General features: G+C 63.5%; 1 protein-coding gene across 4 annotated transcripts; it reads right to left on the bottom strand.

Annotated features, from left to right (window-relative positions):
* GMEB2 (glucocorticoid modulatory element binding protein 2) lies at positions 1-26,484 on the bottom strand. Of its 4 annotated transcripts, none has more exons than XM_051829106.2 (10): positions 26,339-26,484; positions 22,946-23,133; positions 12,299-12,396; positions 11,642-11,769; positions 6,925-7,028; positions 4,986-5,143; positions 3,558-3,629; positions 3,218-3,355; positions 2,957-3,079; positions 1-2,502 (listed from the first exon to the last, which is right to left on the bottom strand). In XM_051829106.2, exons 2-10 carry the CDS (start codon positions 23,074-23,076, stop codon positions 1,862-1,864), a joined length of 1,593 nt encoding a protein of 530 aa, XP_051685066.1. In that variant the 5' UTR covers positions 23,077-23,133; positions 26,339-26,484; the 3' UTR covers positions 1-1,861. The 4 variants fall into 4 exon arrangements, with proteins under 4 accessions (XP_051685066.1, XP_051685065.2, XP_051685067.2 ...); XM_051829105.2 differs by lacking the exon at positions 26,339-26,484 and adding an exon at positions 23,229-26,120; XM_051829107.2 differs by lacking the exons at positions 22,946-23,133; positions 26,339-26,484 and adding an exon at positions 12,559-13,551.

Below are 26,484 nucleotides of genomic sequence, written 5' to 3'. Positions count from 1 at the left end.
TTATGAAAAATGTGTTTATTTTAAATCAAAGTACCAAGCAGATACTTGCAAACACCGTACAGAGCAGAGCTCCCACGCCACGCCCAGGGTGCCCGTGACAGGCACGGACACACTCTCCCCTCTGTGCCAAGACCAAACCCAACCCCACGTCCTCAGAAAGCCAGGAACGGCGGCCAGGCAGGGGGTGGGGGCGCTGGCCACCCTAGCCTTCCTGTCTCTCCAGTCCCTCCTCCAGCGGGGGCTCCAAGCACCTGCCAGGAACGGCTTGCAGGCCGGGGACGCCCCACGTGGGTCGGCACTGCCCCTGAAGCTGCCTTGTGGCTGTTCTGTATGGCTCTGAGATGGACTTCATCTCTCAGTGGACAAAAGGGGCAAGGGCAGGAAGGAACCCAACCTTGCTCCTAAAAAGAAAGAAAACAGACCCTGGCCACGGCAGTCCGGCTGCAGGCTGCAGGCCCCTGGCTCCCAGCTCGGACGCGGTTCACTGTGGTCTGAGCTGGGGGCAGGGACTGCCGGCAGTACCACCTGCCATTCACCGCCCTCTGGGTGCCCACAGGGCCACACGGCTGCATGTAACAGGACTCACAACTCGAGTAAAAACGAGTGTAAAAAAGGAGTATGCATACAAACAGGTAAACAGCACGCTGGGCCGGGCGGCTCCGGCCGCGCGAGCACTGACCTACCAGAGGGAAGGGGGGCAGGGCCTGCGGCCGGACTCCAGAACAGGGCGAGCACGCGGCGCGCAAGGTGCAAGCACGGCTGCTCAGCCAGGTCCCCTCAAGGCAGCAAAGTGGGGCTGCAGCCCCTAAGGAGAAACAGGGCCAGCGGGAGCGCCCAGGACACACCCTGAGCTCCTGCTCCTGGAAGCCTGGCCCCGGGGCTTGGGCCTGGAGGGCACCCCTGCCCAGCCTGGTCTTCCTCCTGAGTCCAAACCAGATCCACAAGCAGCCCAGGACAGCCCCTCAAGGCCAGGTCCCAGGAGCCCCCTCGCCAGCCCTGACCTGCTGTCCCCCCCACCCCGAGCAGCTCCCAAACCCCAGGGCTCCCTCAGGACAGGGAGCTGGGCAGGGCTCAGGGCACTGAGGGCTGCCCTCCAGAGCGGCTCCGTCCTCCTGACACGCCCCACCCAGAGCTCAGACTCCTGGGGGGCAGCTGCGGGAAGGGTGCCGCCCGGGCCGCCCTGCACCTGGACAAGTGCATGCATCGGCGCCGCAGGCCTCCTCCCAGAGCCAACTGGGGAAGCCGAGGCACTCGGCACTGTTTGGTTGAAAATGCTGTAAACCTGACTCTTTCTGGAAGCCTACTGAGCAGCTCCCTCAACGCCACCGCGGGACACGCGCGGCCTCGGTCCCCTGAGCACCCGGGCCTGCGCCCCAGCCCCAGCACACGCTCCCACGAGGGCGGAGAACGGGGCGCAGCCACACTAACCCTACAGAAAACTGTGGGAAGAAGCCAAATCCATAGGATCCATGGGTTTCCACACTTGGGTACGGTCCCCAAGACGTGTGTAGTAACGTCCCCCAGGCTCTGACCCCAGGGGCCGGGCGGGGGCGGGGGCGCAGGCACCAGGGCCGCACCAGCACCGGCTCCTGCTCGTCGTCCTCCAGCGGCTCCCAGGGAAGGCCCAGCGTGAGCAACAGGGGGACAGCACATTTCCCAAGAGCAGGGGGAGGGAGGTTCAGGTCTGGAGGCCCGCGGTCCCCGCTGCGCCGCCCCTGCCGCGCCGCCCCTGCCTCTTTGCTCTTCTCTGCCGCGTTCTGGCGATTTCTCTCTTTGGTTCAGCCCACGTGACCCACCGTCCGTCTGTGGCCTGAGGAGAGGCAGCCAGCTCTGTTGCCCAAGGGCCCCGCCCTCCCGCCGGCTACTTCTGCTCATGGTCCTCTGCCACAGCGGCCACCTCAATGGTAGCTGTGTGCTCCTCGGGCCCTGGGGCGGCCCCCGTGGGCACTGTCACGATCGTGCTGCCCCCAGGTGAGGCCTGGGCCACGTTCTGCAGGGTGGGGCCGAGGCCAGGCAGCGTGAGCAGCTGCAGCGGGCTGACCACCTTCAGCACCGTGCTGCCGTCCTGCATGGCCGCCGTGCTCAGCACGGTGAGGCTGGAGGCGTCCGGGTGGATCTCCACGGTGCTGGGGAAGGTGGGGCCCGAGGAGGCCAGGACCGTGTATCCGCCCAGGAGCGGGGAGGCTGGGGAGCTGGCAGGGGGCGCCTGGGAGGAGCCTTTGCCCAGGACAGCAGGCGGCAGGGTGGACACCACTTTGCCAAGCGGCACGCTGGTCAGCTGGGACACGGGCACGCCTGTGCCAAGTGCGATCTGTGCGGACTGAGTGAGCACCTGCGAGGCCATGGCGGCCGGGCCGGATGTGGCCCGTGCGAGCCGGGGCCGCTTCATGGGGGGCGGCAGGGACACGGGGGTCAGCGTCATGAGCACGTTGCTGAGGTGCTGCGACTTGTGCTTGAGCTCCCGGGCGCGGCGGCGGTGCTCGTCACACTGCTGCTCCAGGGCTGCAGAGGGGACAGGGACAGCGGTCACCACGGGCACAGGGACACGGGGTCACCACGGGCACAGGGACACGGGTCACCACGGGCACAGGGACACGGGGTCACCACGGGCACAGGGACAGGGGGTCACCACGGGGACAGGGACACGGGTCACCACGGGCACAGGGACACGGGGTCACCACGGGCACAGGGACATGGGGTCACCACGGGCACAGGGACACGGGTCACCACGGGGACACGGGGTCACCACGGGCACAGGGACGTGCACCATCACCAGGCAGCTGTGAGCTGTGGCTGCCACGTGAGCTGCCCCCCCCCCCGACAAGCTGTGACCGTGCTGCGGCAGAGGTCACACAGGAGCGCCCACCCACCCACCCCAGCCTGACTGCGGCGAGGGCGCCACGCGGGGGCTGCACGGGGCCAGGGCCGCTCTTCCCGCTCCCCCGACCGCGCGCACCTGCCAGGTCGCGGGCGTACTGCTCCCGGGAGCGGTCCATCTGGCACTTGTGGCTGGCCAGGACCTTCTTCACCAGGTCCAGCATGCCGAAGTTCTGCACGATGTTGTTGAGCAGCACGGCGTCTGCGAGGCAGCGCACGGTGAGGAGGAGAGCCCCGGCTGGCCCCCGGCCGCGCCCCAGGCTGGGCCAGCTCCTCGGCTCTGGCTCAGCAGAAGCCTGAGGAGCTGGGCCGCAGCCGCACCCCGGTGCAGGCCCCTCACCTCGGAGCTGCAGGGGGGGGTCCTGGACGCGCTGCTGCAGGCCCTTCATGGTCTCCACCAGCTCCTGGTGGAACTCCTGGATGACCTCGTCCAGCAGGCCCGCGTCCTTCAGCCCCCGCCAGAAGGCAAACGTGTCGTCTGGGGACAGGGCGGGGCACAGTGCGTCAGCGCACAGCCCGGCCACCGTGGGGCGCCTGCCGAGCCCGGTCACAGACAGAGCCTGACCACAGAGACGGCTTCCAGCCCACAGGGGCCACCTGGAACCTGGGAGCTCTGCGGGGGCTGTGGCAGGTGCTGGCCCGCTGCCCAGCCTCCACACTCAGCGCCCACAGGGCCGTACCTGCCATGGCCGTGGTCCAGTCCCCAGGGTCCTCACAGGTCTCTATGGTGATGGTAGCAGGGGAGCCGTTCACTGCAACCAAAACACAACGGCGGTGAGCGCTGCCCGAGGCCTCATGGCCGCCGCCTGCTGACGCTCGCTCTGGATCCCCTCGCAGTGGGCGCGGAGCTCCCGAGGGTTCATGCGGTCTCCAAAGCACCCTCGGCCCAGGGCCTGTCGGGGCAGCTGTGTCAACGAGCCCTGTGGTTCGTCGTGGCCACCTCTGACCCACGGTCCTCGTGACCCGACTGCTAATGGAGGTTCAGAGATGGCTCCGCAAACGTGGGGCTCCTCCTGGGCCTGCCCCACCCCCACATCCTAAACCACCAGGAGAGCACGCACGGCCTGCTCTGCTCGTCCCTGGAGTCCACTTCCCGCCCGCCACGACACAGGAGCCTGCAGTTCCCGCGTGGCCAGGGTGGACGCTCCGGTGAGGGCCTCACACACTCATCTAGACACAAAGGGCAGACGTGGCGCGTGCTCTGCTGTTTCTCCACGTCCCGCTGGCCAACGCTGCTCCACACTCATCTGCATCGTCTGGCCTGACCCCCAGGCCTGCACCGACCACACGGGCCCAGAGCTCTCCGCGACCTCAGGCTGAAGGAAGAGCCAAACCCAGAAGCTGGCAGGCAGGGCCCAGGAGAGCCAGCCCCGTCGGTGCTCATGCGTCTGCGGCCACTCAGGGCCAGCCAGACGGGGCCTGAAGACCAGCCAGGAGGCCTGACCACCTGTGGTGTGGAGCCATGAGAAGTCCGACAGTGGACGCCCTGTGACCACTGACCACAATCAAGCCCGCTGGCCTGCATGTCCCTGGGTTTCTCAGGTGCCTGGAGTGGACACCAGGATGGATGGGGAAGAACCACAAGGCTCTGTCCCCACTAGGGACAGAGAAAAGCCTCACTATTGCCCCGCCTGGTGAGTGACAAGCACAGCCCTGACCACACAGCACAGACACCATGGAGTGACAGCTCGGGGACAGGGCCATCCCAATACCCCCAGGAACCCCAGGGCAATTAGGAACTGATGCCAGTTTTAACAAAGAATTTCTCCATTCAGGAAGCTCGAGAATGTGGACGCTTGTTCCATCTACAGCCATGGATGTCAACACAGACGCACACCCTGAATGGCCACCGAGAGCCCACGTGGGCACATCGCAGGGCCCTGCACACACCAGGCAGCCTTGTGGGGAGGCTGAGGGGCAGGTTAGGGTCTTCCCCTCGTTATTCCTTACACCTTCTCGATGTGTGACTATTTTATAATAAACACGGCTTTAAAACACAAGTCCCTCGACTTGACTCAGCTGGACGACACGGACACCTGGGAAGCTGCCCCGACCAGGACGGAGCAGGGGTCGGGGGTCGCGTGCCAGGGCAGGACCCACACACCTACCGTCAGCCGTGGCGGGCGTGAGCGGGATGTACTCAGCAGACGTGGGGCTGCTCAGGGACACGCGGGCCCCCGAGAGGTCGATCTTGGTGCTGCGACAGGTGTTGGAGCAGACTTTGTCGTGCTGGTAGAAGTCCAGCTCCCCCGAGTCCATGATCTTCCTGTGGCAGGACACAGGGACGGGGACCCAGGTGAGGTGGAGGCCCCAGACACCGCACCCAGCAACCCTGACCAGAGCTGGCCGCCAGGGCCAGGGCCAGCAGAGGGGCTCACTGGGGCCATCTCTCCCTGAACATAAAGCCCTGGGAACCCTCTGCAGATGGCTGACTGCAGGAAGGACGTAGACACGGCCAGTGGGCTGACCACAGTGACCAAGGGTAGCACGGCCCACCCACTTCGTGAGGAAGGTGAGAAACCATTTCCGGAAGAAGCCTTGTCCTCCTGTGGGCATGGACAGGGAAGGACCCTGAGCAAACCCAGAGACGGCTCCCGGCTGTGGCTCCTGCTGTCCTCAGCCCCGCTCCAGGGCCCCTCCCGCCTCTCCCCGAGCTCCTGGATTTAAGCTCAGCACCAATCTGCCAACCTGCTCTGAGCCAGGAACGGGGATGCGGCTGCGGCCTCGCGCGGCCTCCCGGCAGTGCCGGGCCACAGCGCTCCCACCAGCCACTCTGACAACACTAGGGCAGGCTTGGGGGGTTGGGCGGTGCATCTACCCAGGAACAAAGAGGCCAAGTCCATGCCACCTTCCCGGCCCCCAGACTGAGACTGCTCAGGGCTCAGAAGCGTGCCAGGACGGCCACTCAGCAGCCACGCGCTCTGCACACACAGCTCAGGGAAAAAGAAGGAAAAGGTCAGAATAAGAATCGCCTTGGGGGCCGGCGCCATGGCACACTTGGTTAATCCTCCGCCTGTGGTGCCGGCATCTCATATGGGCACCAGTTCAAGTCCCGGTTGCCCCTCTTCCAGTCCAGCTCTCTGCTGTGGCCCGGGAGGGCAGTGGAGGATGGCCCAGGTGTTTGGGCCCTGCACCCGCATGGGAGACCAGGAAGAAGCTCCTGGCTCCTGGCTTCGGATCAGCACAGCACCAGTCGTAGCGGCCATTTGGGGAGTGAACCAATGGAAAGACCTTTCTCTCTATCTCAGTGTCTGTAACTCTACCTGTCAAATAAGTAAATAAATAAGAATCTTTTTTAAAAAAGAACAACCGTCTCGGGCACAGCCGGGTTTGCACCAGCTCCACGCCCGAGCCCAGCCGCCTGCTGAAGCGCATCCTGGGTGGCGACAGTGAGGACTCAGCCACTGGGGAACCCAGCCGGTCTGGGCTCCCGACTGCAGCCTGGCTCGGCCGGTGGCTGTGGGCACCGGGGAGTGAGCTGGCTCACGGCAGAGTACTCTCTCTCTCACGGTCTATAACTCTACCTGTAAAAAAATCAAACAAGCGAAAAACCAAAAAACTATCCCCTTATCAAAAAAATGAGAAACAAAAAATAAAACCGAAAAGTACAGCACCAGAAGCTATGCTCGCAGACCCTTAACTCCTGACACGAAAGAGCCCCAAGTGTCTCTGAGTGAAGAGCTGGGCTGACAACGGCTCCAGGAGCCCGCTCAGGCCTGGACGCGGGGCTGCGGGGCGTGCACTGGGAAGGCCGCTGCCCGGTGCAGACACCTGCAGCCCACACTGCAATACCCGGTTCAATCCCCAGTTCCTGCCAGTGTAGACCATGGGAGGCAGCAGGTGACGGCTCAAGTCGCTGGACCTCTGCCACCCACTCGGGACACCAGCCTTAGCCTGGCGCAGGCCCTGCCCCTGCCCCTGCGTGCACCCAGGGAGTGAAGCGGCAAGGAGAAACCCCCATCCGTCCCTGTCCCTGCTTCTCCAGCGAACACCACGGCGCGCCGTGCACTGTGCCGTGTGTGCCTGGAGCAGGCAGCCGCGGCCCACCTGAGCATGATGCCATTCATGCGGATGGCCCTCTTCCAGTCCTTCAGCGTGGACTTGCCCGCCAGGTGCACAAACTCCTTTGGGCTGATCACGTGCTCGTCGTACTGTGGAGGGAAGCACAGCAGTGCAGGGCAGGCTGCGGCGGAGCCTCGGCTCACCCCACCCCGCCTGATGCCACGTGGTGTTCATGGCAGGGAAGAGGACCACAGCGTGGCTGGAGGACCTGCCTGCCCAAGCCACAGGCTCTGGGCTTGTCAGCTGCCCGCCGCGGGGCCTCTAAGCACCTGGGAAGGAAAACTGCCCACTCCACCTCGCTAAGCAAGCAATGCTGGGACTGAGCAGAGAACGTGAACCTGTGGAGGCGGGCGTGCTCGCGACAGCCGCCTCTGCGCCCTGCACACGGCACCCCAGGCCTCGGCAGTGGGGTCACAGCTGGGGTGACCACCTGGGGCAACTCCTGGGGAGCACTGTCAGGGGCCATGGTCTCCCCGTTTCCTGTAAAGGGCGTCCCTTTACATGGTCTCCGTTTCCTGTGGAGGGGTCGTGGTCTCTGTGGCTCCTGTGGAGGGGGCGTGGTCTCCCTGTTTCCTGTGGGGGGGACATGGTCTCCCCATTTCCTGTGGTGGGGCGTGGTCTCCCGTTTCCTGTGGAGGGGTGTGGTCTCCGTGGCTCCTGTGGAAGGGGTGTGGTCTCCCCATTTCCTGTGGAGGGGGCGTGGTCTCCCCGTTTCCTGTGGAGGGGGCGTGGTCTCCCTGTTTCCTGTGGAGGGGGTGTGGTCTCCGTGGCTCCTGTGGAAGGGGTGTGGTCTCCCCGTTTCCTGTGGAGGGGTCGTGGTCTCTGTGGCTCCTGTGGAGGGATGTGGTCTCCCCATTTCCTGTGGAGGGGGCGTGGTCTCCCCATTTCCTGTGGAGGGGGTGTGGTCTCCGTGGCTCCTGTGGAAGGGGTGTGGTCTCCCCGTTTCCTGTGGAGGGGGTCTGGTCTCCGTGGCTCCTGTGGAGAGGGCGTGGTCTCCCTGTTTCCTGTGGGGGGGACATGGTCTCCCCATTTCCTGTGGTGGGGCGTGGTCTCCCGTTTCCTGTGGAGGGATGTGGTCTCCCGTTTCCTGTGGAGGGGGTCTGGTCTCCGTGGCTCCTGTGGAGGGGATGTGGTCTCCCCGTTTCTTGTGGAGGGGGTGTGGTCTCCCCGTTTCCTGTGGAGGGGGTGTGATCTCCCCGTTTCCTGTGGAGGGATGTGGTCTCCCTGTTTCCTGTGGAGGAGGCATGGTCTCCCCGTTTCCTGTGGAAGGGGCATGGTCTCCCCGTTTCCTGTGGAGGAGGCGTGGTCTCCCGTTTCCTGTGGAGGGATGTGGTCTCCCCGTTTCCTGTGGAAGGGGTCTGGTCTCCCCGTTTCCTGTGGAGGGGGCGTGGTCTCCCGTTTCCTGTGGAGGGGGTCTGGTCTCCCCGTTTCCTGTGGAGGGGGTGTGGTCTCCCTGTTTCCTGTGGAGGAGACGTTGTCTCTCCTGGTTTTCGAAGCAGTGGCATTACACAGAGAGAGGGACAGAGAGATCTTCCGTCAATCTGGTTTGCTCCTCAAATGGTTGTGACAACCAGGCTGAGCTGATCTGAAGCCAGGAGCCAGGAGCTTCTTCTGGGTCTTCCATGTGGGTGCAGGGGCCCAAGGACTTGGGCCGTCTTCCACTGCCTTCCCATGAGCATTAGCAGGGAGCTGGATCTGAAGTGGAGCAGCCAGGATGCCCATCTGGACACCAGCACCCCCGGTGGTGGCCCTGCCCACCACGCCACATTGCTGGCCCGTGCTGGCCCTTTCACCTCGTGGGTTGGGACAGCTGCACCCCCCAACAGGCCTGTGTTCAACTCCCAGGCTCCGCTCCCACCTGCAGCCCCTGCAATGCAGACCACAGGAGGCAGCAGTGACAGCTCAGGCACTGGGGCCCCTGCCACTCTCATGGAGAACCAGGACTGCGCTCCTAGATCCCAGCTTCGGCCCAGCCCAGCCCCAGTGGCTGCACTCATCTGGGCAGTGAATCCACGGAGCGGTCTACCTGTCTGCCTCGCACATAAAAAAAATTTTAAAGGTTTATTTTATTTATTTGAAAGGCCTTACAGAGATGGAGGAAAGGGGAGAAGAAGAGGAGATGGAGGGGAAAGGGGGAGACAGAGAGAGAGGTCTTCCATCCTCTGGTTTACTCTCCAAATGGCTACAACAGCCAGAGCTGGCTGCACTGAGCCAGGAGCCAGGAGCTCCATCTGTGTCTCCACGCTGGGGCAGGGCCCGAGCACTCAGCATCCCCCCTGCCTTCCCGGCCGTCAGTGGGAGGACTGGAAGTGGGAGCTGAACTGGAAGTGTGGAAGTGGAGCGGCTGGGGCTTGAACAAGTGCTCATTGGGAAGCCAGCATCGCATGTGGCAGGTCAACCCACCAGCCACAACACTGGCTCCTCAGATAAGTTTCTTTCAAAAAGAGTATCAGAACGGACATGTGGCATGGCGAGCTAAGCTGCCACGTGGGACATCCCCACTCCAAACTGAAGTGCCTGGTTGGGGTCCCAGCTACTCCACTTCCGATCCAGCTTCTTGCTAATGCTCACCCTGGGAGGCAGCAGGTGACGGCTCAAGTACTTGGGTCCCTGCCACCCCTGCGGGAGGCCTGATGGGGTTCTGTGCTCTCGGCTTTGGCTTGGTCCAACCCTGGACTTTTGGGGATTTGGGAGTGAACTGGTGCATGGAAGAGCTCTACCTGTTTCAATCTCTCTGTTGTCTTTCAAATAAAATTAAAATTTAATTTTAAAAAGGAAAAATGGGGCCAGTGCTGTGGTGTAGTAGGCTAAGCCTCTGCCTGCAGTGCCGGCAGCCCATATGGGCGCCGGTTCAAGTCCTGGCTGCTCCACTTCCGACCCAGTTCCCTGCTGTGGCCTGGGAAAGCAGCGGAAGATGGCCCAAGTCCTTGGGCTCCTGCACTCGGTGGGAGACCTGGAAGAAGCTCCCGGCTTCAGATCGGCGCAGCTCCGCCTGCTGTGGTCATCTGGGGGTGAACCAGCAGGTGGAAGCTCTCTCTGATTCTCTGTGACTCTACCTCTCAAATAAGTGAATCTGCAAAAAAGAAAAAACGTGGGCATCCTTCAGCAACGACGGGGGAGACAACGCCCGCGTCCAGCCCAGCCTTCAGATCGACTTGCTGTGCGGTCACCCCCTCGCGGCACAGGGAGGACCGAGCTCCGCACTCCGGCGTCCACAGGGGCTCAGGGACGCATGGGCTGCTGGCCTGCTCCAGGGCCGTCTGTCCGGTGCAGCCGTTTCAGGCTCTCTGTCCCTGCTGCTCTAGGATTTCACCGATGCCATCGACAGCAAACTTCATTTGGCTTCTGACTTCCAACTGGACACCACTCCTGATTCCCCAGGAGGACAAGGCACGGCTAAGCAGCCCTCACACCTCCTCGTCTTCCCAGACCCAGCAGCAGCTCTGCCTGCCCTCCTGCCCTGGGCCCCACCAGACACGTGGTCACCCCTGAGCTGCCCGGCCGAGGGGCCTTCGGGCCCAGGAGCACCTTGAGCTACCTAAGAACGAGCTTCTTATGCCTGAGAACAGTTCACCGTCACCTAAGCCCGGTCAAGGACGGCCGCAGCCCACTCCTTCTGGTGCCGGACCTGGTCCACGAGAGGGGCTCCTGGCACTAGAGCGGCTGGCTGGACACTGCAGCATGCGCGCGGGCATCAGGTCTTCAGTGAGCAGGGGCAGGCGACGCACTGGACAGGAGCACCACAGGAGCTCCCATCGGAGTTCTCAGCAGGGCCCCGTGATTTAGGAGCCAGACCCCAGCAACCACGGGCGCAGCCGGCCTCTCCCTGCACGGAGCGCACACGGCCCGTCTTTGTCTGCGGGCTGCGATGCGTGACGCTCGTCATTTCGTCCGTGCTGAGCTGCACTGGCCAGGTCTCCGGCGGGGCGGCCGCTCTCAGCCCCTTCTGTCCTCGTGGCTCAGACGTGTCAGACCTCCTCTCACCTCGGGGCTGTTTTTCAGCTAAGTCCTTTAGTCCCAGCCTGCTGGTGCCCACCTCGCCCTGGCTGTGTCACCACGCTTCCCCCTTGCTCAGGCCTCGGCCTGGACACAAATCACATGTCAGCATGTCGCCGTCTGCGCCCCAAGGTTCCTGCGGCCTGACTTGCTGTCCACCATGGCTGTCCGTCTGCCGAGAGCTGTTCCTGCCCTTGGAATGTCGTGGAAACCGCCTGGACCTTGAGATGGACTCAGAGGCTGCTCACGCCGTGCTGGGCTGCCGGCAGTGAGCCCTTCCAGGGGCCGCGGTGAGGCTGCTGCACGTGACCAGTAGCCCCCAGGAGTGCCACCTTCAGCGGGATGGTCCCACCCTGGGGGCCCTGGATCCCAGCCCTGCAAGGCAGGAAACACCCACACCTCCCAAAGTGGGCAGGCCACAGTGTAAAAGCTCCCAGTCCTACCCTCACTGGGGCCTTCCTTGGGCCTCAGGATGCTGCCTCGGGCGTCCGCTGAAGGAGGCACTGTCAGCTGTTTCCACGTGGCGGGGCCCGGGTCCCTTTCCTTGTCTCACGCCCTGCCACTGACCAGATTCTTAAACCACCCTGGTCACCCCCTGGCCGGACGTCGCAGCCCCAGCAGGCAGAGCTGCTTCTCGGCACCCCAGCTTCACCATGGTCAGAGCTCCTCGTCCCCCGAGGCCTGCCCCCACCTGCCCGCCCCTCACCTGGACACACTTAACGTTGATGCCAGGACACACGAACTTCCTCCAGATGAGGTTGGCCCTGCTGTCCCCGCAGGTGATGGGGTACACGATCTCGGCCTCCAGGTTCTCCCCCTCTTCGGCCATCTTCACTTCTCACCAGCGCAGTGACAGCGAGATGCAGACAGAACGTCAGTTACAACTCTGTAATGCCTCGGGCACACGGCTGCCAACCCGAGGGCGCCTGACACGAGGGTGGGCAGGGGACTGCTCCCCTTCTGGGCCACAGTTCAGGTAAACACATGGGGAGACCTGATGGGCGACGGTCACCACGGCTCAGCGGCACAGTGGAGACCAATTCACACTTCACGTGGAAGAAAAGCCAGGGGAAGTTAAGGTTTTAGAAAGATTCTAGGGTCTTAATCTAAATGCGTGTTGTATAAAACTTCCCCACCACACACCAACGGTTGTAATAAATACTGATGGGCAAAGCCACAGGTGCAGAACCGGTGAGGAGGAAAAACCCAAAGGAGGAGGCGCTGCCAGGTTCAGGTTCCAGAGGCAGAGCTGTTGTTGGAGCTGTCACAGGGGGACCCCTGGCAGGGCCTGGTGGGCACACCGCTCGGGAACTTAATCATGGTGGCAGGCCCGTCTCGCCCGGCCCGGCCGCAGGCTTCCTACCTAACACGGCTTCCTTGAGCTGCGAGGAGGCTGTGAAGGCAGCAGCGGCCGCGGCGGCGGCATTCTCCGTCTCCATGTTATCTTCCGCCAGGTCCCCCCTGGAATGTGCGAGAAACACAGAAGAGCATTAGAATCTCCGAGGACGAGAGCTGAGGCCCCGCCCAGCCCCACGGAGCTGGCAGGTTCCGAACCCACCCAGGAGCCGCAGGGGCCGCAGGGGCCGGCTGGCGCAGCGTGGCGCTGCCCTCCTGAGCGCCCACCTTCCACTCTGCTCGCTCACGGCTGTGGCTCCCGCGCTGGAACAGCGCGTGCAAGGGAGGGCAGCGGGAATTCCACACCTCCACTCCTTCAGTAATACCGTCTATTTCCACGACAATGACTGTGTGTTCACAGAAACGGTCAGAATACACGAAACTTTAGAAAAAAAATTCCCATAGTCTAACATCATCTTACACCAAAATAAATTATTAAAAAAATCAAAATGTAAAGATAAAACGTGACACCAAAAAAGTGTGAAAGAATTTTCAAAAAGTGGTTTCAGGGACCCGTGCTGCAGTGGGTTAAGACGCGGCCTGTGATGTCAGAATCCCATATGGGCACTGGTTCCGGCCCCAGCTGCTCGGCTTCCAGTCCAGCTCCCTGACAAGACATCTAGGAAACAGCAGCAGATGGCCAAGTGCTCGGGCCCTGCACTGCCATGCAACTGCTGAACGAGCCCCTGGCTGTGGAACCTGGCTCAGTCCTAGCCACTGCCGTCATCTGGGGAAGAAACCAGCAGATGGAAGATCTTTAAAAAAAAAGTTCCAAGGTGGTAAAGTGGTTTTTTTAAATAAATAAGAAAGATGATTTGCTCTAAGAAAATACAAACCTCCAGGATGAGGGGAAAACAATATGAACCTTTTTAGAAAAAGATTCACTTGGCCGGCGCCGCGGCTCACTAGGCTAATCCCCCGCCTGCAGCGCCAGCACCCTGGGTTCTAGTCCCGGTCGGGGCGCCGGATTCTGTCCCGGTTGCTCCTCTTCCAGTCCAGCTCTCTGCTGTGGCCCAGGAGTGCAGTGGGGGATGGCCCAAGTGCTTGGGCCCTGCACCCGCACGGGAGACCAGGAGGAAGCACCTGGCTCCTGGCTTCGGATCGGTGCAACGCCGGCTGTAGTGGCCATTTGGGGGGTGAATCAATGGATGGAAGACCTTTCTCTCTGTCTCTCTCACTGTCTAACTCTGCCTGTCCAAACAAAAAAAAAAAAAAAAAAAAAAAGATTCACCTATTTGAAATAGAGTTACAGAGACAGAGAGAGAATCTTCCTGTCACTGGTTCACTCCCCAAATGGCCGCAAATGGTCCTGCCCGGTGCCCGGCACCCACAGGGCTCCCACACGTGCCTGCCGCTGGGAACCGCTGGAAGCAGGAAACCTGTTTTACCTCTGGACCTGAGAGGGGCGGCTTGGCGCTTGGGGAGGTCTGAGAGGGGCCCAGTGCACCCCCGGTGTGCTCACCCCAGGAAGGCACCTGCCGCATTCCCCTCCTCCCATCAGGCTCCAGGCCTCATCAACAGCACAGCATCAGCATCCTCACCAGAGGCCTGTGGGGCCTGGGGACCCAGGCAGGGGCGGCGGGAGCCCGTGACGGCACCTGCTCTGGAGAAGCCAGCCCTGGGAAGCTGATTCTCTGCATGCTGGGGCCAGGGCCGGGCGGCTGGTGCAGGGCTGAGCGCGGGGCCTGGAGCTCTCCCGAGTTTCCTCCCACTGCAGGGCTAAAGGCAGGGAAACCCTTTGGACCTTTAAGCAGCAGAGGGACCTGGTCAGATTTGTGTTTTATTCCAGGAGAGTGGAAGACGGATTCCAGGGGCGGGAAACTGAGCCGGGAAAGCAGGGGCAGGTGCAGGTGTGGACCTCAGCAGCAGAGGGGCCACCCTGCAGACTCGCTGGCCTGGGAGAGGGGAGCAGAGCAGCACAGGGGCCAGTGAATCGGGGTGACTGTGGGATACTCACTGGCACCCAGTTTGGAGGTTTGGCGGAGGCACAGCCAGCACACAGACGTGACTGGACCCCGTGGCCAGCTCATGGAGGTGACAGGAACCCACTGTTCTCTTGTACTTCCTCTGGTCACTGCCCCAACTAAGTCTGCTGTTTCTGCACTCATGACAGACCAAACCACTGCCCACGTCCACTCTCAGGTCTAGCCCTGTGCGAGGTCCATGTTGCTGTGAGCATCAGCCTGCCCTCCTGGGAGAGGAAACAGCTCTGCACGCCTGGCAGGGGCAGGCCGAGCCCAGCAGGGAGCCGGCGGGAAGGCAGGGATCCCGGGAAAGGCAGGCATCGGCCATGCGAGATGTCTCGAGCCCCAGGAGGCCTCCAGAGACAGGGAGTCCACAGTGACAAAGACAGCGTGGGCAGTGACACACGGCCGCAAACACCCGGAGTGCCAGAGCCTCCTGGGAAGGATCACGGGCACTGGGGCTGCGGACAGGAGAGGCAGTGGACAAAGGGGCCTGGTCAGAGGGGTCGGGAGAGGACGGTGGCCATGGGGACTGCAAAGGCAGTGCTCAGGCCCCCTCTCAGCCTCCGGCACCTGCACGTCTCACAGCAGGCCTTCGGCGGCAAGCTCTGCGGGGCCTGCCCTTGGAGGGCCTCACTGCCACAGCTCAGAGGGCAGGCCCCAAGCAGCACGCGCAGAGCCAGGACTCCTGCCCATCCCCGGGCGGCACGCGCAGAGCCAGGAGGACTCCTGCCCGTCCCCGGGCGGCACACACAGAGCCAGGAGGACTCCTGCCCATCCCCGGGCGGCACGCGCAGAGCCAGGACTCCTGCCCATCCCCGGGCGGCACACACAGAGCCAGGAGGACTCCTGCCCATCCCCGGGCGGCACGCGCAGAGCCAGGAGGACTCCTACCCATTCCCGGGCGGCACGCGCAGAGCCAGGAGGACTCCTGCCCGTCCCCGGGCGGCACGCGCAGAGCCAGGAGGACTCCTGCCCGTCCCCGGGCGGCACGTGCAGAGCCAGGAGGACTCCTGCCCGTCCCCGGGCGGCACGCGCAGAGCCAGGACTCCTGCCCATCCCCGGGCGGCACGTGCAGAGCCAGGAGGACTCCTGCCCGTCCCCGGGCGGCACGCGCAGAGCCAGGACTCCTGCCCATCCCCGGGCGGCACACACAGAGCCAGGAGGACTCCTGCCCGTCCCCGGGCGGCACGCGCAGAGCCAGGACTCCTGCCCATCCCCGGGCGGCACGCGCAGAGCCAGGACTCCTGCCCATCCCCGGGCGGCACGTGCAGAGCCAGGAGGACTCCTGCCCGTCCCCGGGCGGCACGTGCAGAGCCAGGAGGACTCCTGCCCGTCCCCGGGCGGCACGTGCAGAGCCAGGAGGACTCCTGCCCGTCCCCGGGCGGCACACACAGAGCCAGGAGGACTCCTGCCCGTCCCCGGGCGGCACGCGCAGAGCCAGGAGGACTCCTGCCCGTCCCCGGGCGGCACGCGCAGAGCCAGGAGGACTCCTGCCCGTCCCCGGGCGGCACGCGCAGAGCCAGGAGGACTCCTGCCCATCCCCAGGCACCTGAACATGCAGCCCCAGTCTCTAACCTTTATTCCACTTAAGCTGAGTCCAAAAGAGGCCTAAAAATGCAAGCCTGGGGCCAGCGCTGTGGCAGGTAAAGCCCCCACCTGCAGTGCCGGCATCCCATATGGGCGCCGGTTCGAGTCCGGCAGTTCCACTTCTGATCCAGCTCTCTGCTATGGCCTGGAAAAGCAGTGGAGGATGGTCCAAGTCCTTGGGCCCCTGCACCCACGTGGGAGACCCGGAAGAAGCTCCAGGCTCCTGGCTTTGGATTGGCCCAGCTCTGGCAGTTGCAGCCATCTGGGGAGTGAACCAGCAGATGGAAGACCTCCGTCTCTCTCTCTCTCTCTCTCTGCCTCTGCCTGTATGCCTTTCAGATAATAAATAAATCTTTTTTTTTAAAAAAATGCAAACATGGAGTCAGGCTTCGGGCAATTCTTCTACAAGGGACAAAACAAAGTGTGGCCGTGCGCACAACTCTGTCCCTCCAGCTAGAACCGAGGGGCAGAGCAGCAACACGGGCACCACCATGAGATGGCCACAGACAGGGTCTGGGAGGAAGGAGTCACAGGCGACCAGGCAAAGCCCACCCCAGGTCAGGAGCAAGTATGGGGCCAGCGTCCTTGAGAAGTTGGCCTAAGGCCACTGGAGGCTGCACAGGCCAGGACAGGGCTCCCCCGCCGCGCTTCTCCACACTGACCACCGCGCAGCCTGCCCATAGCACCTGCAGTCAGAGATCCTCTGCAAGACGACACCCACGCGACTCCCAGCTCTTGGGCGAGCTAATTAATTGGCATTCGCACTTGGAAAATGTCCACTTTAATTAAAGCAAATGTTTGCATGCATTCTTGCTGTGGCCCCACCTGGGACCAGCATGAGGGGCACTCCCACGCCCACCGGGTCAACAGCCAGAAGAGCAGCACAGCCCACAGAGCAATTCACTAGCTCCTCCCCCAAACTTTTTAAAAACACAGCAGGAGTAAATCTCAAGTCAACCTCAGACCCCTCCGGGCACACCTGCTGCAGGACCACACTCTGCACCTCCACGGCTGGGCGACTCCCCACCCCCGCTCGACTCTGGCCTGTCCACCAGCTGGAACTTCTGTCCTGTAGGTGTCCTGTGGGCTGGCCACCTGTGGGGAGCTCCAGGTGCTAACAACCCAGGACAGAGGGAGCTCCAGACCCTGGGGAGGTCCAGCAGCTAGGCCCCTACCAATTATTCATCACAAGAAATGATGCACAAGTTTGTCCTGGTCTGATTCCTGGGTGATCTAGGCTTGGGGTGTGGTCCAGGTCTGGGTGTGGGGTGTGGTCTGGGTCTAGGGTGTGGGGTGAGGTCCGGGTCCAGGGTGTGGTCTGGGTCTGGGTGTGGTCCAGGTCTGGGTGTGGGGTGTGGTCCGGGTCTGGGTCTTGGGTGTGGTCTGGGTCTGGGTGTGGGGTGAGGTCCGGGTGCAGGGTGTGGTGGGGTGTGGTCTGGAGTTTGGGGTATGGTCTGGGTCTGGGTGTAGGTGGGGTGTAGTCCAGGTCTGGGTCTGGGTGTGGGTGGGGTCTGGGTCAAGGGTATGGTGTGGTGTGGTCCAGGCCTGGGGTGGGGTCCGGATCTTGGGTGTGGTCTGGAGTTTGGGGTGTGGTCTAGGTCTGGGTGTGGGGTGGGGCATAGTCTGGGTCCAGGGTGTGATATGGTATGGTCTGGGGTGCAGTCTGGATGTCGGGTGGGGTGTGGTCTGGGTCCAGGGTGTGGTCTGGGGTCTGGTTTTGTTCTGGAGTGGGTGTGATCTGGCGTCTGGGGTCTGGTCTGGGGTGGGTGTGGTCCAGGTCTGGGTCCAGGGTGTGGTCTGGGGTGGGGTCCGGGTGTGGTCCAGGGTATGGTCTGGGGTGGGCTCAGGGTCTGGGTGTGGTCTGGTCTGGTCTGGGTGTGCTCTGGGGTGGAGTCCGGGTGTGGGGTGGGTGTGGTCCGGGTCTGGGTCCAGGGTGTGCTCTGGGGTGGGGTCCGGGTGTGGGGTGGGTGTGGTCCGGGTCTGGGTCCAGGGTGTGCTCTGGGGTGGGGTCCGGGTGTGGGGTGGGTGTGGTCCAGGTCTGGGTCCAGGATGTGGTCTGGGGTGGGCTCAGGGTCTGGGTTCCAGGCTGTTTGTTGTGTAGTGAAAAACGGATGGGAAACTGCCAGCGTTGGTGCTGACATCATAAACCTGAGAGGTGTGACTCTGCCTCTGGGACTGGGAGAAGGCAGAAGCTGAGGCGGGGGCTGGGACGGGCAGGGAACAGCTACAGGGGCTGGGGAGGGGCCGCGGGGCCACGTTAGTCAGAGCTGGCAGGACTGCGCCCCGATAACGGGTGGCGGTCCCGGCAGCCTCAGCAGGGTGCAGGGTGCCAGGCGGCTCCCTGGGCGCTGATGACAGAACTCTCCTTGGCTTCTCGGTTGGCAGAGAAATGGCTCAGGGTGCAGACAAACCAAGGGCGTGGCTCTGAGAGCCCCTGCTCAAACTGCGCCACGATTTAGGCGGCGGGGAAAGCAGCGAGGGCTGCCTGAGGGCCACGTTGTGGCTGAGTGGGGCCGTGCCGCGCCGTGCCCACCCGCCCTGCACGCCTCGCACGCTGCACAGCTCGCTCTCGGGGCTCTGAAGCCTCCTCTGTACCAGACCAGGGGGCCCAGGCAGCCCCCGGCCCGAGGCTGCTGCCAGCTAGGAGGGAGACAGGGTTGGGGGAGGCTGTCCGTGCCGGAGGGCATGGTGGGGGTGCAGGGGTGACCAGCACCGCTGGGCCCTCTCCTCTCAAGGGACACAGTGTCAGCTCCACCTGAATTGTGGGCTCTGCTGTGGGCTTCACGTGGGTCAGGGGGGCCCCTAGAGTCGCGACTGGACACCATGGGACACAAGCAGAGAGGAGGCACATCACAGGAAAGGATCCGGGCTCCCACTGGCCGAGGTGCGCCGTCCCTGGGAACCACTGCCCACCTCCAGAAACATGCCCAAGGTCCCTAGGCCAGCAGGATCAGCAGAACCAGCGGCCAACGGACAGGATGGAGAGAATTCCATAGTCTCACCCGCTGCGCTGTGAGGGGCTCCTCGTGCGGCGGAGGGAGCGGACAGCATCAGGTGCAGCAAGCAGGGGAGGCGCCGGGGCTTCCTCCTCCTCTCCCTGCTCTCAACGCATGACAAACTCTCAGCACAGAAAAACAACTCACGCGCGGTTCACGGCAAAGCCAAGAGCCACGAGCCGTGTTCTTAATAACGATGAGAGGTGCACAGATTCGGGAGGGCTCTGGGACGTCACTGCCGCCAGCTGGCCAGGGGCTAGGGACAGCTCAGAGCTACAGCCGAGACAACAGTGTGGGGGAGGGGAGGCACGTCCAGGAGATTCCTGTGACTTTTCAATAAAAACATACGCAATGTTGAAACAACACATTTCAAAGGTGGCCTGAGAGGGCCTGTGCAGGTCTGAAACCTGGGAGGTCTGGGTGGAAGAGGAGGGGGCACCCCAGCCTCAGGCTCACGGCTGCTGGAAGCGCCCCCTTGAGAAAGCTGTCCAGAGAACCCAACAGATGGACAGGTACGAGAGTGGACCCCTGCAGAGCAGCCAGCCCCTCCTTGCAAGCCAGCTTGAGGCAGAGGCTGCATGAAGACCACCGGGCCCACGGATCTGGGCTTGGACAGTTCAGACAGGAAGGAGTTTAAGGGTGAGCTGAAATCAAGAAGGGATGGAAATTTATCAGTAAGAGATCAGCTAAACCAGAATCCCACAGCAGTGGCACGTGTGGCCACTCCCACAGTCCACGTCCACGTCCCAGGGACACAGCCAAGCCACAAGTGCTTTCTACACGTGCACGCCGTTTACCAGTGAAGAGGCTTACAGAAGGAAGTGTGTGGGCTGGCGCTGTGGCACCGCAGGTTAGGCTGCCGCCTGCAGTGCTGGCATCCACAGCAGAGTGCCAGCTCGAGTCCTGGCTGCTCCACTTCCCATCCAGCTCCCTGCTAAGGCTCCTGGGAAAGCAGATGTTGGCCCAATACAAGGGCACCTGCCACCCCGTGGGAGACCCAAGTGCAGCTCCTGCTTCCTGGCTTCAGCCTGGCCCAGCCTGTCTGCTGCAGCCATGTGCAGAGTGAACCGACAGAAGGAAGATCTGTTTGTCCCTTGTTTCCTCTGTTGCTCTGCAGTTCAAATAAATAAATCTTTAAAAAATAAAAGGAAAGGGGCTGTGCTGTGGTGTAGCAGGTAAAGCCCCTCCTGCCATGCCGGCATCCCACATGCCACCGGTTCCTGCAGGCCTGGGAAAACCAGCAGATGGCCTGAGTGACGGAGACCCTGCTACCAAGTGGGAGGCCTGGGTGAAGTACAGCTCCTGGCTCCTGGCTTCTGCCGGGCCTGGCCCAGCCCTAGCAGCCATCTGGGGAATGAACCAGCGGATGGAAGATCGATCTCTTTCTCTCTCTCTTTCAGATAAATACGTAAATCTTAAAAATAAAAATACATTTTAGAAAGGACAGGAGAATCTGCGTTCAGAGAGACCCAGCAGCAGCAGGGACATCATGGCCCGGAGCGCGAGCGCTCTGCACACGCCCAAGTCTTCACCCCGAGGCTCTGTGTTTGCTCATCAGTGCCTTCTACATTTCCACCAGACACATTTTAGAGTAATCAGTGAATTACTTTTGTGGCACACCAAACACACACATCTAAGTCCACCCTTCACAAACTTCCACAAGAACCACTCACGGGGACTTTTTTTTTTTTTTTTTTTTTTTTTTAAGATTTTAGGGGCTGGCATCATGGTGTAGCAGCTAAAGCTGCCCCCACGAAGCCACCATCCCATACAGGCGCTGGTTCGTGTCCTGGCTGCTCCTCTTCCAACTCAGATCCCTGCTAATGAAACTGGGAAAGCGGCAGAAGACGCCCCAGCGCTGGGGCCCCTGCACCCGCGTGGCTCCTGGCCTCTGCCTGGCCCAGCCCTGAACCAGAGAATGGAAGATCTCCCTCTCTGCTTCTCCCCTAATCTGCCTCTCATGTGAGTAAAAAATAATTAGAAATATTTGAAGAGTTAGAGAGGGAGGGAGAGACAGAGACAGACAGAAAGCTCTTCTGCTGCTTTCCCAGGCACACCAGCAGGGAGCTGAGTCGGAACTGAAGCAGCCGGGTTTCAAACCGGTGCCACAGGCAGCTTTACCTGCTGTGCCACGACACCTGCCCCTGAAGGGGACGACCTTTAAACATGTAAACACGCAGTGCAAGACCAGCACGTCTTCCCAGTAGCCAGGCTTTCAACGCTGGGCAGCGCAGGGCAGAGAGGGAGGCACCGGCTTGATTTATACCCAAGTTCCCGAATCCAGGGCCCTGCCACTGCAAGCGGGGACGAGGGGGAACAAAAGGAAGCCTCAGCTGCAAGCCAGGAAGTGAGCCCCACACCTGCCCACACAGAAGGCAGCAACCCAGCCCCACGGGGCAGGAGACCCTTGGAGGCCCAGGCAGGGCAAGTGTCCTACGGGAGCCCTGGCCTGAACCACACTGAAGGCCTGACCCCAAAGTGACTGTAACTGGAGACGTCCTTGTTCTGTTTTTCGAGAGGGAGAGAGACAGAGAGCTCCCATCTGCTCACAAGGGTCCTGGGCAGCACAGGGCTGAAGCTGGGGACCTCACTGGCACCCGTGGGTGCACACCAGCAGGAAGCTGGAATCAGAAGTAGAGCCAGACTCAGACACCTGACGCAGGACGTGGACGCCTGCCCCTGGAGAGGGGCTCAGCGGGGCGACCAGGGTGCACAAAGCTCCTCCTCCACCCTCCCTCGCTGACACACAAGGGCGGGGGGAGAAGTTGGCCCCCTCCCCCACCAACCCTGACCCTGTCAGACGTGATCTGGGCCTGCAGCCTCGAGAACTGTGAGAGAACAAGGAGCACTGCCGACCACCCAGCCTGCGGCGCCGTGAGGGCCCGAGCCCGCCGACCGCCCAGCCTGCGGCGCCGTGAGGGCCCGAGCCCGCCGACCGCCCAGCCTGCGGCGCCGTGAGGGCCCGAGCCCGCCGACCGCCCAGCCTGCGGCGCCGTGAGGGCCCGAGCCCGCCGAACGCCCAGCCTGCGGTGCAGCGAGGGCCCGAGCCCACTGACACAGGCCACGGAGACACGGAGACCGCAGCATCAGGTTCCCTCACCCACAGTGACGGCCACGGCGCTGGGTCTCTGCGGGGAGGTCTCCAACATGCAGACCCCCCTGCCCCCAGGAGCTGCATAGGGGCACGGGATGCAAAACTGACCCTGGGCTGTCAGGCCTTTCTGACCAAGGGTCACTCCTGCCACACTGCACGGTCAGCCCTCGTGAGCTCTGTATCCTCACAGCGTGTCAGGTGACGCAGACTCCCCTCCCCTCCCCTCCCCCCCAGTGTGTACGAACACGAGCCCGCGTCCCGCAGGGCACAGCCGCGTCCTGTCACTGAGAGAGAGCACCTGAGACGCATACAAGGTGCCGACAGAGGCTCCAGGGTCCTGCTTTCCTGCAGACACGGTCGTGGCCGTGACACCACGCAAGTCAGACGAGGAAGCCCCAGAGCCGGGCCCATGTGCTCGTGGGACACGGAGAGGCTGGAAGCTGCCGGGCGAGGGAACAGAGCGGAGCCCAGGACGAGGCCCGGCCGCCAGCGCCTCTGGCCACACAGACCCCAGCTGTCAGCCTCGGGGCTGGCCCCAGCCTAGGACCTTCCTCTCCGAAGTTCTCCAAAAGCGAGACCCTCCCAGGCTCAGCAGCACCGTGAAAAGCTGCCGGAGGACGGCGGCCCGCCCTGGCACGCGGCAGGGAAACAGCTCAGCCCCTCCCGGCAGCGCCCCCTGCCGGCGCCTGCCCGAGAAATGAGGAAGACAATGGTCTCTGGAGGAACGGCAGGAAAAGTCCATCTCTGACAAAACGTGTCAGACGGAAACCCTGCGGCCACGCCGACACGGGAACAGCCGAGCAGGGTCCTCCCTCATGCTGAGCCCACGCTCAGTCGCTGAAAGAAACCACGCAGCCTGCCCTTAGGCCCACCATGCCCCAGGCCGAGCAGCCCCCCCGCCCGCCGCCCCCCCCCCCCCCCCCCCCGTGAGCAGGGGTGCGGCCCTCGGCAGGCCGCGGTGCAGTTCTCACCCGTGAGGGGCCAAGTTGGTCGTCACCAGCACGGTCTTCACCTCCTCCACACCGCTGCCGTCGACCGCGGTGTCGGGCGTGGTCACGACCACCACCTCCTCCATGTGGACGCTCACGTCTGGGGTGGCCATGGCACAGCCGCAGCGGAACCCCGAGGCCAGCAGGTCACTCCTCCAGGGCCCCAAGTCCTGGGGGAGACAAAGCAGGGCAGGTCATGGGGCGGCCACCAGCGGCACCGCAGGGCCCCGGCCAAGCGCGCCATGGAGAAGCTCCAAAGACCCACCTGCACATCCCAGCCTGCCACGCTGACGTCAGGCGGCAGCCCCCAGTGCAGAGCGGAACCAAGCGCTGCTCGCTCCAGGGAGCTGAGGACAGGACGGGCGGGAAGCAGGACATGGAGGTCAGCTTCCCGTCCCCCTTCCTCTCCGTAATCCTGGCGAGAACTCAGAACCGGGTGCTGGGCACCCACAGGGCCCTAAGAAGCCCTCTCCCCGGTGGGAAACCCACGCACAAGAGGGGAGGGCGAGAGGGAGGGCAATGCCCTGTGCTTGCTGGCTCTGCCCTCAGGCGGCCCAAGAGCCTGCTGCACCCACACCACGGAGCAGGTGCTGGCCCAGGGTTACAACTGACACTACGCCCCACAGGCGGGGGCCTGGGCCTGGGTCCCGGCTCTGCTTCCACCCGGCTTCCTGCTGGTGGCTTGGGAGGCAGCCGGTGAGCGTGCAGTGCCTGGGCCCCTGCACCCACGTGGGAGACCTGGGTGATGCTCCTGGCTTCAGCCTGGCCCAGTCTGGCTTTCACAGACATTTGGGCAGTGAGCCAGTAGATGGAAGATCTCTTTCTCTGTCTCTACCTCTCTCTGCCACTGTCAGATAAATCTACCAGAACAAAACAAAAAAGCAGGCAAAGAACTTAAGGGCAGACATTTCTCCAAAGCATGTGACCGGCCAGGGCTCAGGAAAGCGTCCAGACACCCCTCGCACCACCAGCAACTGCCACGGCGGGCGTGGAGAAGTCGTGGGCAGGAAGGGAAACAGGGAGCAGCGCTGTGGCAGGGCTTAACCACGCCTGCGCCGCCGGCATCCCACATGGGCACCGATGCAAGTCCCCGCTGCTTCTCCACTTCCCACCCAGCTCCCAGATAATGGCCTGGGAACACAGTGGAAGATGGTCTGAGTACTTGGGTCCCTGCATCCACCTGGGAGACCCAGAAGCAGCTCCTGGCTCCTGCTTGGCCCAGCCCCGGCTGTTGTGGCCATCTGGGGAGTGAACCAGCAGATAAAAGACCCCTCCCTCTGCCTTTCAAATAAACAAATCTTAAAAAAAAAAAAAAAAGATACCCCGGTGAAGTCCCTAAAACAATGGCATTCAGACAAAGCAGCGGGGGGGGGGGGGGGGGGGGCCTGTCGGGGCAGGCAGAAGGTTCTGCACACAGTGTGATGATTCCACAACACTGAGAATGCGCTCACTGCTGTGCACTCAGATGGTTCTCCCACAATGAAAACGTGCTAGTGCTACTACAGCACAACCAGGCGTTCGTCAGACCAGACGTTACAGGCCGCAGAGCCGAAAACCAAAACTGGCTACAAGAGAAACTTTAAAAAGATTTGTTCATTTTATTTGAAAGGCAGAGTTACAGAGGGAAGAGCTGGCTCACTCCCCAGCAGGAGCTGGGCCAGACCGAAGCCAGGAGCCCAGTTTCTCCCGGGTCTCCCCCAGCGGTGCAGGGGCCCGAGCACTTGGGCTGCCCTCTGCTGCCCTCGGCCACGGCAGGGAGCTGGATCCCAGTGCAGCAGCTGGAACTGAACGGGCACCCATATGGGATGCTGGTGCTGCAGGCCCAGAACTTACTTATCACCATGGTTAATACGCAAACGCCGTCACCAGTGCCAAGTGCTGTACCCACTCAAAGCGTCCAAGGGCAGGACCAGCGTCCCTGCACAGCCGGCATGCCTCAGTCACAGGTCACGAGGGAAGCCCATCTGGGGAGGCACCCACTCCCCAGCCAGGCCTCCACACTGAGCCGAGTCCAGCTCACCAGCCAGCCCCAGCGCGAGGCAGCACCTGGACACTGAGTGTCAGGGAGAGCAGGGGCCCTCAGTCACCTGCAGACCCCCGGGCAGGGTCTCCAGGCCGCTCAGGGTGAAGCGCGGGGCTGCCCCGGCCAGAGCCAGGGGCCCCTCACCAGTCTCCTGCTGGAGAGCTGGGAGCCACTGGCCAGACCCTGGTCCTGCGAGGCCGGAGCTGGGGCCTGTGCCCCCAACACGGAGGCCACGGCAGGCGGGGCCGAGGAGCCAAAGGCACTCACACCCTGCTCCTGCCGCACGGGATGTGAAGCGAGGGGTGGCCAGTCCCCTAAAACCAGGAAATGTCCTCCAAAAACCCCAGCCCCTCGCGCCCAGCACCCGGCAGGACGGGGCCGGCCCCTCCCTCCGGGCCCACGAGGGTCTCAAGGGCTCTGCGGAGGCTTCGGCCAGAGCTGCCCCGAGCCCCAGGCTGACTCCACCTGAAAGGCGGACACAGCGTGTCCCATCCACTGGCCATCCCCTAGATGCTCTCAACAGCCAGCAGCCCCAGCTGGGTCTCCCCGTGGCCGGCAGGAAGCAGAGCCAGGACCCAGACACAGGGCCGCCGGCCGCCTGGGGTTTTCTGCACCGGACAAACTTTGGCGTTCGGGGCTTAGGCGTCCAAAGAGCATCTGGGGCTCAGCGGGCTCCCCCCGGCCACGGCCGCGACCCACTCGTTCCAGAGCCCAAGCCCGCCCACGGAACCCAGGCTCCCCCAGCGGCCAGTCCGCGGGCCTCCGGCCGACTTTGAGGCGGAATCCGCAAAACCAAGACTAAGGTGTGCGCGCGCAGGGCGTGAGGCCTGGCAGCCCATCCTCCTCCGATAAACCCGCAGGGGACGGCGCAGCACGGCTCCGACCCCTGCGGCGTCCCACGAACACGCAGCAAGCCCCGGCCTGTCCCGACCGCGGGGACCGCAGCGGCCCCGTTCCGGCCCGGGCACGCACGGCCTCCCGCGCGGCTCCGGGCCGGGCGGGCCGGAGAGGCAGCCGCGCCCCCCGAGAAACGCCTGGCGGCCCGGTCCGGGGCTGCGCCGAGGCCCGAGCGCGGCGCCCGCCACCAGGCCTCCCCGCCCGCCAACATGGAGGCCGGAAGCGCCGCCGCCCTCGCGCCGCCGCCTCCGCCCGCGCCCTCGCGCGCCCGCCCGCCCGCCTGACGCCGCCGCCGCGCCGCGCCGACGCCGCCGCCCGCGCCGCCGCCCCTCCCCCGGCTCCCCTCCCCCCGCCGTAACGTCCTGACGCTCCGCAGGGACCCCTGACTGGACGGCGCGCGCGAGCGGAGCGAGAGGCCTCGCCGCGGGGGGCCGCGGGCGCGCGGCGCCGCTTACCTGGGGCCGCGCCGGGCCTGCTCGGGCGCCCGGCGGGGGCGGCGGCGGCGGCGGCGGCAGCGGCGGCGGAGGCGGCGGCCGCGGGCTTCGCTCCTTGTTGGGGATTCGGCGGCGACGGCGGCGGCGGCGCGGGCGCGCGCTTCCTA

The sequence above is a fragment of the Oryctolagus cuniculus genome, chromosome 11, assembly GCF_964237555.1.
Source record: "Oryctolagus cuniculus chromosome 11, mOryCun1.1, whole genome shotgun sequence".
NCBI lineage: Eukaryota > Metazoa > Chordata > Mammalia > Lagomorpha > Leporidae > Oryctolagus > Oryctolagus cuniculus.
This window is presented reverse-complemented; position numbering and strand designations above follow the sequence as displayed.

Coding starts and splice junctions, on each gene's coding strand:
- GMEB2 (XM_051829106.2), bottom strand. CDS start 23,076: ATGGCCACCCCAGACGTGAGCGTCCACATGGAGGAGGTGGTGGTCGTG. Junction 11,770..12,298: donor GCTCAAGGAAGCCGTGTTAG/GTAGGAAGCCTG, acceptor GCTGGTGAGAAG/TGAAGATGGCCGAAGAGGGG. Junction 3,356..3,557: donor CTGGACCACGGCCATGGCAG/GTACGGCCCTGT, acceptor CCCTGTCCCCAG/ACGACACGTTTGCCTTCTGG.